The following is a 13,490-nucleotide window of genomic DNA, read 5'->3' as shown; positions in this document are numbered from 1 at the left end:
CATTTTGGAATTCGGAACTTTTAATTAGCTTTTTAGACTCTCTTTGTTAGCAGGTGGCTTATCTTATTTTTCTTTTTCCTCTTCTGCTTCGAAGCGATGGCGTGCGGCAACTGTAAAGAATTGGACGACAGGGCATGTGGCATAGTGCATCTGATCAAAGAAGAGACGACGGCCGACGCTATCGTCATCCGCGCCCTGTCATTCCGGTTGGTTTGGACTCGATTACAGTTTCAGTATTTTCATTTACTGTAAAGAAATCCGTCCAATCTTCCTCTTTTTTTAAATATATTTTCTTTCTCTTTGTTTCTGGAACTGGAAGTATGTTTTGCGGATCTCTGTCGCAAACATCACACAGTCGCCGCTGCGCCAAGCTTCTCGACTAACATCATTCATTTCACCGCACTAGATTGACCATTTCGGGAAACCCTTGCAAGAGACGGTACCGATCTTGCCGGGTCCGCGTATAGGGCGTATAGGAATGTAACATACCTGGCCCATAGGCGTTCGTGTATGACAAAGGTCCGCCCGCAGTGGATTGACATGGCTAGAATTTAATCTCTTATATTAGCTGCTACTAAGTACACAAGTACATATTCTTATTATCAAATGGCATGATTCTTCTCAGCTCCCTTTGCTTAGCTAATTTTCCCCAAGAATTGGATTTCTCCTCGATCTGCATTCGACCAATTAGCGACTCATGCATGTTTCTTTAGTTGAGGAACGCCCGACCGTGTCACGAATCGGCAGGTCTCTTAATTGCACTGTCGACTCGACGTTCGATTCGTCCTGACCCTAACGAGTGCTTACGCCACCACTTGCGAATACCGGATCTACTTTCTACAGAATGTCATTACACCAGCCCTAAATGACTAGAGTCCAAACAAAAAGTCACGTAAAGGAAGCTTCATCTTCGGTATCACATGTGTTATTTGATTTTCAGTTTCTGTGTCAGAACCAAAGCGATTACGAGCGGGCTACTTTCCAACCATCTATCCAAAACACACACAAAGAAAAAGGAAATCCAACGTCATCCCGTGTCCGATCCCGTGTCCGGTACCCAAACCCCCGATTTGACATAACAAAACCCCAAAACGCCATGCGAACAAGCTCAAGACACCAAAAAAAAAAAAAAAACACCCCCCATCAGGAAGTATGTCATTGTCAGAAAGCAGCAATGGACAAACAATAAGAAAATCCTCCTGACGTCATCGCCAGCTGCCAAAAGCATGATTGGGGTACTTTTGTGCGTGGCTCGCGAAACATATCTCCAACGCCCTGCACTTTGAGCAGGGCAGTATTCATGATATGTTTTGCCATATTTGTTGCAGCTCCAAGGATCGCCTTAAATGAACCCACCATCAAAATTTTTGTCGTTGCCATGTTTCCGAGAGCTCGAAGAGCCCTGGTTCAGACTCTGCTGGCCTGTGGGCTTGCCAGGCTTTTGCGGCAACTTTCCCATGGGAGCAGGTTCCTTGGAGTCTTTTTCAGAGAATCCTGTCGAGCTCTCCTGCAGAGTCGGCCTGCTTATAGTCGGCCTATTGGTTTTATCTTTCAGGTTCGGCTGTGAATTTTTTGAGCCGAGCTTGGAAAACAGACGCGGTTTCTTCGGCCCGGGTTCACTGGGGGTCTTGGGCAGGGGCTTGTTCAGATCCAGGGGCTTGCCAAGATCCATGGGCTTTTCCCCCGGATTTTCGGGCACTGGGCTTGGCGGTGTATCCTTTGTTGGGTATGTAGAATCAATGATTACGTAATTCTTCAGAATATTGCTGGCTTCGGTCCTTTGGCTACCTTCCGAGTCCATCCTGGAGTGCTGCGGGCCCTGGGACCCGGCCGGCTCCGCATCGATGCTAGATCGGCCGGACGAGGAACTGGACGACCATCGGGATTTGTTGCCGGCCGGCTCTGCGCGCCGTTTCAGGCGGTGGTCGTCGTCGGCACCTGCCGCACCACTCACCAGGTCCCGGTCCGTGACGGGTCGGTCCTGGGCCGAAATCGGATATGCGTTCGCCAGGTGCGAGACGAGCGGCAGGAGGAGAAATGCGATCTGCTTGAGGACGAGCATTTTGATCTTTTGTCTTCCCGGAGAAAATGATTGGAATAGGAGGTGAGGGACTGTGAGAGGGGGTTCTCAAAAAGATGTTGTTACGGGGGTTGCAGGATGTTAAGACTGGACGGTGCTGTTTTATGGCTGGAAAATCTCGGGATGACTATGGCGCGGCTTGACTGATGGACTGATGGACTGATGAATGGATCTCTCAATAGGCTGTTGCTGCTTCGAATCTGCTTGTCCAGAGCCCAAGTCAACCCCGACTGAGCAGCCGCCATCGCAGGTTTATATCCTCTTCATCTCGGCCCACAGAAAAGCCTTCCCCTTTCCTCTGTCCTAGTCTGCTCGCAGCACCCCTCACCAATCTTGCTGTGCCATGGCGCAACGTTCAACCCACACCATCACCAGCCAAACACTACTTGTCGACTAAGCAGAACCCTGAGGGATACCTAGGATAAACCTGATCCTATTCAGGACTTCCTCGTCGGCGACGTCTGACAGGCTTGGCAGCCTTACCACGGCGATCCACGGAACGTGATCCACCATGGCAGTGCTTCGCAGACTCCAGCAAGACTCGAGTCAGCGAATAGAAGCTCATAAAGACCTGCGAATTGCGCAGCATTATACCCTTACAAGCGGTCCACGTGCCCCATTTCCCTATGTGGAGAGCCACCGCCAGGGTCCCGTGTTTCTATGACAAAATTTTTCTTTCTACCCTAGTAGCAGTGCTGTCCCTGAAAACCTGCACAGGCCAACCTTCACCTGATCAATAGTAAGACTATGGAGCGCCTCTAGCTAGAGTCCTTGCGCAATGGATACCTTGTGGAGCAAGTGAAAAAGGGGTGACCTAAGCAGCGGCTGTGAAATTGATGATTAGCCCATTTGATGAACACGGCCCCCGGGGTGCCAGTTGTTGCCTAAATCGCACAATTCTAAGCTGTTATTTCGAACATTCGCCAGGCTGGCGCTAAACTAGTCTATCGCGAGTCTAGAATCACACAAGTCTCCATTCGGGTTTATCCTACAAGGCTTGTTGATCATGTTTGGTTGAGTAATCCACTTAGGTTATATATTTAGTGCAATGATGCGATCGTCTTATCCTCGTCAGATTTTGGCCTTTGCCCATGCCTTTGAGTCCAGACCAGACGGGCCATCATATATGTCACGCTCGACCTTTCGAGAGTTTACCTAGAGTGATTTAATGTGGGTTAGAGTGAGTCTGTACCCAGCTTGGAGTGATATGGCAGCACCACGGGGACATGACGAGATAGGAACTTACAAAGTGAGGGCCGAGGTCCGCCACAGTCTTTGCCCCCAAAAGCTTCATACATGTAGCCATTTCGCTGTTGAGGACTACAAGGATTATTTTTTTGTCAGTTACGCAGTAGGGATAAAACTGCCAGGGAGTTCGCTTGCTCAAGACTCACTCTCAAACGTCCTCTCCACACCCTTCCAACCACCAGCGCCCAGCCCATACAACGCAGCACGACCAACGCCTACGGCCTTTGCACCTAGACACAGGGCCTTGATGATGTCTGTGCCACGCTTGATGCCGCCATCAACCCAGACCTCGATCTGGTCAAACACCTCGGGGCAGTACTTGCGAATCTCCAACAGAGTGTGGACGGCCGGCGGGGCAGTGTCGAGAGCACGACCGCCGTGGTTGGACAGAATGATGGCCTTGACGGTGCCGTACTTGGCGGCGTATTGCGCAGCCAGGTATGCATCCTCGTGCGTCTGGATTCCCTTCAACACTATCGGGAGATCCGTGTGCTCGGCCAGCCAGGGAAGGGTGGTAGTCCAGGTCAGGTCGGCAGCCGTGCCCCAGAATAGCTGTTGGCCGACACCGCCGCCAGCGGGATGTTTCGGCGCACCGCCCGCGGACGCGGCAGATATGGTTGTGCCAGATTCCAAAAACTGCTGCTTCTCGTCAAGCTCCCGTTTGCCGGGCACGGGTGCGTCGAGCGTGAGGACGATAAATTTGTAGTGGTCGCGTAGCGCATGGATGCGCTTCAGCATCGCATAGTTCTTGTTCCTGTCGTTCTGGACGTATAACTGCCACCCGAACACTTGGCCGGGAGCCGCACCTTCGACAATCTGCTCTGGTGTTTGGCTGGCGTTGTTGCTGACGATCTGCAGTCCGCCAAACGAGGAGATTCCCTTGGCGATTCCGTGCTCGCCGTCCGGGTGGGCCAGGCGAGCCATGGCGGCCGGCGCCACATACAGAGGCGTGCCGACCTTGTTGCCGAGCATGGTGGTCGACAGATCGCATGAGGTGCAGTCGACAAATACCCTTGGCCTCAGCAGTATGTCCCGGTAGACACGGCCGTTGAGAACCTTGGAGATCTGGTCATCGCCGGCGGACCAGTAGTATGCCCAGCATTTGCGAGAAACCTGCTGCTTGGCAACCTCTTCAATCTCATCGAGGTTGAACAAGGTCTCCAGAGGGGGCGGGGCCTGCTTCTGCTCCTCGGCGTTTGCAGAACTGCCCTCGTTGGTGCGTCCGGTCACGTTAGCCGCTGCTTTGGCCTGGTTGGCCTTGCGCAGCCGTTCCAAGCTCGCGGGATCGACGCTGCCGAGCTTCGCCTCCGGTTTGAGGTTTTCCTCTAGCGTACCCGGCGGGTGGACGGGGTCGTATTCCTCGGTGGCATCTCGACCGGCCAGCTGGAGAATGATTCTAGAGCCGCCTGGGTGAGAGGGCACAAAGTCGGTGACATCGTAGACATCCCCGTACAGGATCACCCAACAGCTTTCGGGTGTGTTGTGTTTGGCGACTGATATGGATGGAAGAAGTAGTAAAAGAGGAGTGGAAATAACATTAGCCCAAAGCACTGAAGAACAGAAATGATGCAACGATGAACAAAAGAAGCGGCCGCAAATTTCACGTGCTCATATTCCAATCTTGGTTGCGAATGCGCCAAGTGCGCTACAGGATATTGTTGTCCTTACAAAGGACGGGAACACCAGACATTGCGCGCGCGAGATCGTCCGCGAGTCCGAAGTCGGACCTCAAGTTAAACAAAAGTAACGTGAGCATCCGACAAAAACCAACGGTTGGCAATTCTCCCTTGCTAAACATACCTACCTTATGCAAGTAGAAAAAAAAAATGAAAAAAAGAAAAATAGATGAAAAAAACAACCCCTTCAAACTTACCTTCCTCGGCGTCAAATACTTTGGCCATTTTTGCGCGGGTAATATTACAAAATCACGACTGCTCATGCAACACTCATGGACAAAAAGTCTGGGGAAGTTGGGGAGACAGAGGATAAAAAGGCTCTTCGGGCCATCGAATAGCGAGTAAGCCATTGACGATCGGGTGGGTTCCATCGCAACAAGCGGTAATAGACCGTGCTGCGATTGCTGGGCAACCCATTAGCAGAGGCTCCACTGGTTTTTTTTGCGGTCGGGTCTGGGCTGGCCGACGATGAAGCATTTGTGGGATAATTGTTGTATCAACGTGACAATGACCCCCACAAACCCCAGATTAAACGAGAATCGAGGTGAACTGTAGCGGGAATAAGCCATATGTAGCTAAGTAGGAACAGGTACCTAGATACTGATATGTATTTGGTGATTTTCCGGGGATGGGCCCAAAGGCGATCGATAAGTCATGTCCTGATCAATCAGATTCACTTAAGATGAACCAATGCAGAGCTCGAGAATCTTGTTAGGATGCCTCTGGCAAGCGGCTTCCAGAAAGAATAAGGCCGAAGGCCGAACGCGGAAAATAAAAGGAGAAAGTGTTTGCAATGTCAGAAAGCACTCTGAGCAAGCCATATTTGGAACAAAGAATGAGCAGATTTGCTCGTGACCGTCTTGAACCCAACCATGACTCCAGGTCGAACTGGAAAATACACCTTCCCCCCACGCCGGTGGTGGACGATATGGGGGCTAACCCCACTTACCAACAATGGCTTCTGCCTGCAACCTCATGCCAACTGAGCATTATCCGTTCACTGATTGGCCAGAAAGAGGTTCGAGGTGTTTCCTGCACGCCAAAGGTGTACACTCACCCCACCAGGTGCACCCAACCACCAATGCGGGCGGGCAAACGTCGAAACCCATATCCAACCCAACCCCAAACCCTTTGACAAGCCAGGGGAGTCCTAACACTCGTACGGTACCTCCCTTGATCATATCTTTGTCAAATATCAAAGGTCCCTTAAACCGTCTACCCCCATCCATCTAAAACAAAGCTGCTGTTTTTTATTTTGTTTTTTATTGTTATCATTATTATTATTATCATTATTGTTTTGTTTTTTTACAGTCATGCCCAAATCCAACAAGCTCCGCATCCTCTGTTTCGGCGACTCGCTCACCTCGGGATACAGCCGCTCGGGTCTGGTTTCGCACCCTTACGAGCAGAAGCTGGTCCAGGAGCTCAAGGTCGCCCGACCGGAGCTTGAAATCGAGACGACGGAGGATGGGATTCCAGGCGACCTGACAGGCTTCTTCGTGAGCCGCTGTCTTGAGCACTGTAAGCGGCGACAGAATTTTGTTTTGTTTTCTTTTTACCTCCCCATACATATTGGCAAACTCTGGTATTTGATCGGCGCCTGCTTCTGCATGTATAATACTCGTTCTGGGACATGTATCGCTCTATGTTGCTGTTGCTGCGCTATGTTGCTTGTTTGTGTGTATACATACATCAAAAGTTGACGCCAAGAAAATCACGACATAACGAGACTGAAATGTGTCACAGTTGGGCCGAAACAACCCAGGTACGACTGGGCCATAATCCTTGGGGGAACCAAGTAAGTGTCATCCGCTTAAACAAGTTTTATAAACAAAAGCTTGTATTTTATGCGACTCAAAAAAAAATGCATTAGCTGTTTGTTTCTTTGTTTCTTTGGTGTCGTACCTTGTCTGTCTTTCTCCCTTGACGAAAAAGGAAAATGCTAACACACGGCCTCAAACCCCACTGCTGCTTCCCGGTAACGAAGCGACCTGGCCCGTCAATACTCTCCGGAAACAATATTCGACAACCTAAAACGCTGCTGGGACCTGGCTCTTAGCCATGGGAGCAAAGTCCTCGTTCTGACGGTCCCCGAAGTCGGTGTGCGCAGCCGCGCCGACGAAATGAGGGACAAGTTGAACGACATGATACGCAAGGCTCAGGGCGGTAACATGTACGTTCATGTACCNNTTTTTTTAACTTCACCCCCTAGGGGAAAAAAAAGGAGAAAGGCAAAGAATATCAGCTGATACCCCCGAGATCAGTTACGTCCACGACCACCACGCCGCCGTCCCATACTGGTCCTTGTCGCAGGAGGAGCGCGACAAGTACTGGGACGACGACGTCCACCTCACGGCGGACGGCTACGATCTGATGGGTAAGATGATTGCCGCACGGCTGGTGGACATTTTGCTCGGTGAGGAAATGGAGGCAAAGAACAAGACCTCCAGCGGCGAGCGCCCGTCGGCGTCGAGCCGCTCGAGGCCTGGAGTCAAGGCTTTCAAGGGCGACGGGGTAGTTTTTGAGGAGGAGGCGGGCGACTCGTCCAAATTGCGGCAAGGCTATGTTGTTGTGAGGCGGACAGATCTCGATTAGAAGAGGGTGTCGGAGAGAACGTTGAAGCTTTGGAGCAACCCGAAGTCGGCACAGGATAAACGGCATGGGTCCGGGGTTGTCGGCGTGGGAAGGCGTTTTTACAAAATTTTCAGGAATACTCAGGTCAAGCATACGTTTTAATCTATCTCGTCATAGGCTCCAGTGTAGATCGTTTTGAGAAGTGAAATCAGTCATGCCCTTCTAAATGATAACTCCAAAAACGCCTAGCTACTTGTGTTGCATGCATACTTCAGACTACCAGGTTGGCCGCCACAAAATCCTACAATGGTTGAGCAACTCGTTAGCATCGATTTCCAGCACATGAGGACAAAGCCTCCAAGACAAAAAAAGTCAACTTACAGGGTACTCCTTCTGCAGGAGACTCGTGACGTGCTCGACCTCCTCGGCAAGGTCCTGGACGTTGGCGTCCCAACGCCGTATTTCCTTGCCCACCACGACCTTGGCACGTCCGCTACCCTTAACACCGGACGCCTCGCCACTCTCGAACCAGATAACCCTGTCGACCTGATCAATGCGGCCAACCAAACGCCCTTGCTCAATCATGCGTGCAGTAGTCTCCTCGGCCTTGGCCCCATCCAGTCCCAGGAGCTCTCCGAGATCGTCAAACCCAATATTATCATAGAGCCTGCTCGCACTGAGCAGGTTATGTTCGACGACGGCCTTGGCAAGCACCGTTGAGCCGTCGGCTGTCGTCGCGAGCTGGTGGGGCGAGAGGCCCTGGGCAAACTTGTCAACCTCCCCTGGGGAGAGCAACCGGTCCAGGAACATCTTTTCCAGTATACCATACTCCTCCTGTCCGGCGGAGCGCTCATCCCTGTATAGTCGGCCGAGGGCACGGCTGCGAAGCGGGCCTGCTGGCGCCAGGACGGCACACTTGATTGCCATGCTCAGGGTGTGCAGGCGCTCCTCCTCAGAAATCTGGGGGGTGAGGCTGATCTCGTGGTACGCGTGGCTGGCGGCCAGGAACTCGCGTTGAGAGTCGTTGATGCGGGCCTGCGAGAGGCGGAAGTGGAGGTTGAGGTCACGGTCCTGGACCTTGAATATGACGTTCTTGACCTTGTTCAGGTAGGAGGCGGCCATGGTGCTGTCGTCGGCCTCGAGATAGTTGCGCACAATGCGAATCCACACGCGGACCATCTCTTCTTCCGTGGCGCGGCGCTGACTGCTATCTAGCGGGATCTCGGCGAGGGTCTTGGCGGCATCGATCCAGTCCTCGTTGTGCTCGTGGGCGGTGGCGATGAGCTCACGCAGGGCGTTTGACTGCTCCAGGAAGCTCGACGCGGTCTGTGTGTTTTCTCCAATGCGCTGGAGAGCGTAGTTACCGACCTCAATCCACAGGTCATCGTTCTCGAGCTGTCGGACCGCGTTGACAAACGCCGACAAGATGGGAAGGGTGCTCACGACTCCCAGCTGGGCAGTAAGGACGGCATCAATCACCCGCTTGAGGTCGGCAGTGGCGGTGGCGGGTGACGAGAGTGATTTAAAGTCGACAAGCAGCTTCTCTAGAGAAGCAGCTACATCATTGCTTTGAACTGCCTGCTCTAACGCGGCGTTTATTGAGTCGGAAGCCATGGTGTGGACGTGGTGTGGTAGCAGGGAGGATTTGGCTCAACGGCCAGACTTGGCGAGCCACATGGAAATTTCGCCCGACCGTCTTGGAACTTGGATTGACTCCACAATGCCGTATTGTGTCGAGAAGCGCCGTGAATACAGCGGAAAGTCCGGAAGGCGAAGTTGAGATGGAGCGACGAGATAGACGGCACTGGTGCTGGCCTGACGTTGTTGTGGTCCAATGAGTGCGAAGTCAATCGCGACTGCTGGCAGGGCGGGGCATCGCGTCAAGGCAATGGGCATGGATCGATACTACTGTAGCCTGATAGCACAGCTCCGTGACTAACCTCGGTGGGCTTGGTGGGGTACAGCACCTGTCCAGAAATAACGCAACGATCCCAAAATCACACCAAAGGTCGCCATTTACAAAGCTATAACTTTTCCAATATCGAAATCGCAAACTCGTCACTTGCAAATCAAATAGAAATCTAATTAAAAATGTTTAGTGAAATTTTAGCTGAGTTCTTTGCAAGTTATATAGTTGGTAAAACTCTAAAGTAAAAATGTCAAAATTTGAAAAAGCTGCATCCCCTTAACCCACTGTACCGGCATTTTTTCAACTTTTGTTCGTTTATATTTATATTTACGATTATGATTAACGATAAAATTTTGTTAGTAGTAGTATACAGTAGAAGATAGGGTTTTAAGCTCTATAGTAAACGGGCTTTCTGCTTGCGAATATCTTGAATTGATTTAATTATTTCTTGTTGAGAACCGCGAGTTTTGTTGTGATTTTGGGATCGTTGCGTGCTCATCTCAGTTTCCTTTTATGGGCATTCGGGTGATTTTCTGCGTGGTTCAACACCAACAATCACCCGTCTCGGCGTAAAACAACCAATTGCGCAGGCCTGGTCCTTCCAATACAAACAAACATTCTTCCTACTTGACCTGACTAATAATTAACAGGACACGCCACACCAAACCAAACACCCACTTTTTGATGGTTTCACCAACTTTTGACCAAAATGCGTCGTAGCTCTCCTGGCGATGTCCCAAATTTGTCACAATTTACTAATGTAGCGGCATTCAAGAGCGTGAGATGGAGGTTCGATTCGCTCGTGTTCGGTCTGGACATGGTGTGCGAATTGCTGGTTTCCGGGGATTTGATTTTCCTTGCTGGGCAAGATAGGCCAATACTCGGCAAGTTGCTCACCACACTCATCTACACCCCACAAAATCAATTTTCTACCCAATTTGCATCCCTTAATGTCAGGCTCCATGCACGCAGGTACACATGCCTCGGTCTTTTCATCTGCTTGGATTTTTAAGTACCGTGAAGATTAATGCTGCCGGTGATCCACCGTATCCAAAAATCAATGCAGGCGAAGTAACTCCTTGTCACTACACATATCGAGCAGAGCCTCCCATCCACATGACGTTCAGCTCGCGATGTCAAATAGCAGGTTCATTCGCATTGATTGTCGATGTACAAGCTGTTTTTTTTTTCGCCGTCAATCCAATATCAAAATGTCGACCAGGCAACATCATGCTTCTCTTGTAAGTTGCTAATCCCGTGAGTGCCAAGCCTGAAACCAAGCGGATTACCGAGGGTTTTACCACGCTGCGCCCCTTGGGTTATCGAAGTAGTACTCGAGGCGGTTTGGTTCCTTTTTTTGGACTATCGGCTTACGTTGTACGCAGCGGCTACGACGTAGCAGTACACGAGAATGCGGCTCCGCGGGGTGGTCGGTGATCCTCTTGGCGAGTCAACAGCCCTAGAGTGCGACAAAATTGGCACTCCAGGGGATATACTCCCGGCCTGTTCCCTGCACGTCACCCTATTCTCGCCCCATCAGCTCTGCTCGCTTCTTCCTGCCCCCCCTTTTTTTTCATCCTAGCTGCTTTTAGTATGCAGCGTGCTCGATCCATGGTGGTCTATTTTTTTTTTTTTTTTTCCAACACCTTGTTGAAGATCATGAAACTTGTGTCACCTGTCGGTAATGTGGAGGTGGGCCTGCGCAAATACGACATTGACAACCAGTCATGATAGGTTTTCCAATACTATGACTGGCTATTCAACGAAACGAATTTACGACAGGACCAACGTTTTCACCTGGCCTGTTATCCTCATGTTCGCGCGTCTGGTCCCTAGCAACGTTGATGCTCGTTTTGTTTGGTTGTCAGGCAGTATGACTACCAGACTCAATCAAAATGGAACGGCTGCATGAGTTTGTGGCTGGTACCGTTATTACCAATATCATGATTGACATTTGACATTTGACGCACGTAATCTTGGACAATATATCCCCAATGACAGAGAAACCGTTGCACGTTGAGATAGGTTATTGCACAGTCTCATTGTAGGCCGGACGTGCTACGGGGGCCACACCTGATTGCCTATAGTTCTCCGCCAAGACTTTAGGGCTTTGCGAAATCAAATCAAGCAATTCGTTCTCCGGTCCATTGTGGAGTCGATCGGAGGATCGTTGCCAGGAAAGGGGCTTGGCAAAAGCATTGATTGTGGCCATCTGTGATCTCCACCAAGGGTGGGAAACATCGCTGTCGAGCGTCTCGCCCTGGGCTGGTCAACGTTTCATACCAAGGTACTGGATCGTTTCTGGCGATATCAAGCGGCAGCCATTCGTCGAATGACTACGACGTCGTCAACTGTGACCCATAGCATTGCGGTTGACTCCTTGTACTCCTTTAGTTTTGCACGGTCTTTCAGCTGTCTTGGGTCAGAGCTTAGCCTCTTTGAGCCCGGATTCGGAGCCAACCCCATAACGTGGAAGTGAGATGGCAAGAGGTGATACAGGGGATGTGAGGAGGTGTCCGGACAGGAATGCCCAAGATGTCACGGATTAGTATGCCGAAAGAAAACCGAGGCCCGTGAGCCTATGAGAGCATCACCGGACAGAAACCTCTATATAATGATGCTTTGTTCCCTCCCATTTCTTGGCATTTCTACTTTCTGATCATCATCCCAAGCATCTTCAGCTTTGTCACTCGTCAACCTTCTCTTTTCTCGCATCTTCTTCTCATAGGCCGATTGATTCGAGCCACTATTGCTTAACTCTATCCCGTCTTTCAAACGTTGTACCAGGTGTCAACCTATTTTCATAGCTACTTTCTTTCATAAAATCTCTCTCTCCCTTCCAACGCACATTCAAAATGTTCTCCAAGGCTTTCCTCATCACTCTGGCCGCCAGCCCCCTCGTGGCTGCTCACGGCAAGGTCGCCGTCGTCACCGGTGACCAGGGCGGTAACGGCACCGCCCTCGGCATCCTCGGTGGCGTCATTCCCGGCGCCGGACCGAACAGTGTGACGGAGAAGGACACCACCGTCTTCAGCAAGAAGCAGGCTGGCACAAACATCATGTCTGACGGCCTCGGCAAGACTCAAAAGAACGGCCAGAACACGGTCTCGATGCTCTCAACGGCCATGGAACAGTCCGGCAGCACTCTTCCTCAGGTTTCATCCCAGGGTGGCACCATCTCCGGAACCTACCACATTGTGACGACTGGTAGGAATTATCCCCCCCCCCACCCAAGGCAAATTTGGATGTGAACTCGCATAACTGGCAACATTAGATTTGCTAACTTTGCTTTTTTCCACAGATGGCGCCGGTCCGGTCAGCGCTGTTTTGGACACCACCGGCACGGGCAAGTTCTCTGAGGGCACGAAGCTCGAGGTCAAGACGCAGGTGCCGGGTACCAACGGTAACATCAAGGCGCCAAGCAAAGGCAAGCGGTCCCTGATCGGCGAGCTCTGGGAGCGCTCGCTCGACGCACTCGAGGAGCGGGGCCTGGTCAAGCGCGCGGCCAAGAACGTCAACACCGACCACGCCATGGCATTTTCCGTCCCTGCCGGAGTCAACTGCACCGGTGAGATGGCCGGCATGAAGAACGTGTGCCTCGTCAAGGTCGCCAACGCCAACCCCGCCGGTCCCTTTGGCGGCGTCTTCGCCATGCAGATTGCCGGAACGGGCGGCGCTGCTTCCGGCAGTGGTGCCGCCGCCAGCACCACAAAGGCTACCACTGCTGCCTCTACCGACAAGAACAACAAGAACAACAAGAAGGGTAAGAACGCAAAGCGCTTCACTGCTTGAAGCAGTCGTGGTGCAATGGGATGGAGTAGGGGAGGTGACTGGGGATGGGGAGGAATTCAGAACGGAAATAGCAGTAGTGGGCAAGCTGCTTCACAACACGGACTGATGGCTTGTTTCTTTTCTCTTTTTTTTTTTTTTTTAGTTAAGAGAGGGGAGGGATTCATCTTGTTGAAATTTGATTATGGCGACATGAGCTTTTTTTCAAGTTCAC

At 51.3% G+C, this 13,490-nt stretch overlaps 5 protein-coding genes across 5 annotated transcripts; 2 read left to right on the top strand and 3 right to left on the bottom strand.

The window, feature by feature from the left end:
• Positions 1–1,342: 1,342 nt before the first annotated feature.
• On the bottom strand, positions 1,343–2,062 carry PpBr36_08819 (uncharacterized protein; the record flags this gene model as incomplete). Its single annotated transcript, XM_029895944.1, has 1 exon — positions 1,343–2,062. The coding sequence occupies one exon, from the start codon at positions 2,060–2,062 to the stop codon at positions 1,343–1,345; it is 720 nt and encodes a 239-aa protein (XP_029747572.1).
• A 1,089-nt stretch (positions 2,063–3,151) lies between these two features.
• Positions 3,152–5,229, bottom strand: PpBr36_08818 (uncharacterized protein; the record flags this gene model as incomplete). The annotated part of the gene is made up of 4 exons (XM_029895943.1): positions 3,152–3,235; positions 3,327–3,400; positions 3,475–4,821; positions 5,202–5,229. 4 exons carry the CDS (start codon positions 5,227–5,229, stop codon positions 3,152–3,154), a joined length of 1,533 nt encoding a protein of 510 aa, XP_029747430.1.
• Positions 5,230–6,317: 1,088 nt separating this feature from the next.
• PpBr36_08817 (uncharacterized protein) lies at positions 6,318–7,599 on the top strand (the record flags this gene model as incomplete). The annotated part of the gene is made up of 4 exons (XM_029895942.1): positions 6,318–6,525; positions 6,751–6,802; positions 6,992–7,177; positions 7,269–7,599. The coding sequence occupies 4 exons, from the start codon at positions 6,318–6,320 to the stop codon at positions 7,597–7,599; spliced, it is 777 nt and encodes a 258-aa protein (XP_029747426.1).
• A 250-nt stretch (positions 7,600–7,849) lies between these two features.
• On the bottom strand, positions 7,850–9,192 carry PpBr36_08816 (uncharacterized protein; the record flags this gene model as incomplete). Its single annotated transcript, XM_029895941.1, has 2 exons — positions 7,850–7,879; positions 7,960–9,192. 2 exons carry the CDS (start codon positions 9,190–9,192, stop codon positions 7,850–7,852), a joined length of 1,263 nt encoding a protein of 420 aa, XP_029747428.1.
• A 3,150-nt stretch (positions 9,193–12,342) lies between these two features.
• Positions 12,343–13,279, top strand: PpBr36_08815 (uncharacterized protein; the record flags this gene model as incomplete). Its single annotated transcript, XM_029895940.1, has 2 exons — positions 12,343–12,694; positions 12,789–13,279. The coding sequence occupies 2 exons, from the start codon at positions 12,343–12,345 to the stop codon at positions 13,277–13,279; spliced, it is 843 nt and encodes a 280-aa protein (XP_029747424.1).
• Between the last annotated feature and the right edge of the window lie 211 nt (positions 13,280–13,490).

The sequence above is a fragment of the Pyricularia pennisetigena genome, chromosome 5 (genome assembly GCF_004337985.1).
Source record: "Pyricularia pennisetigena strain Br36 chromosome 5, whole genome shotgun sequence".
Lineage (NCBI taxonomy): Eukaryota > Fungi > Ascomycota > Sordariomycetes > Magnaporthales > Pyriculariaceae > Pyricularia > Pyricularia pennisetigena.
The sequence above is the reverse complement of the archived record's forward strand: the minus strand, read 5'-3'. Positions and strand labels throughout refer to the sequence as shown.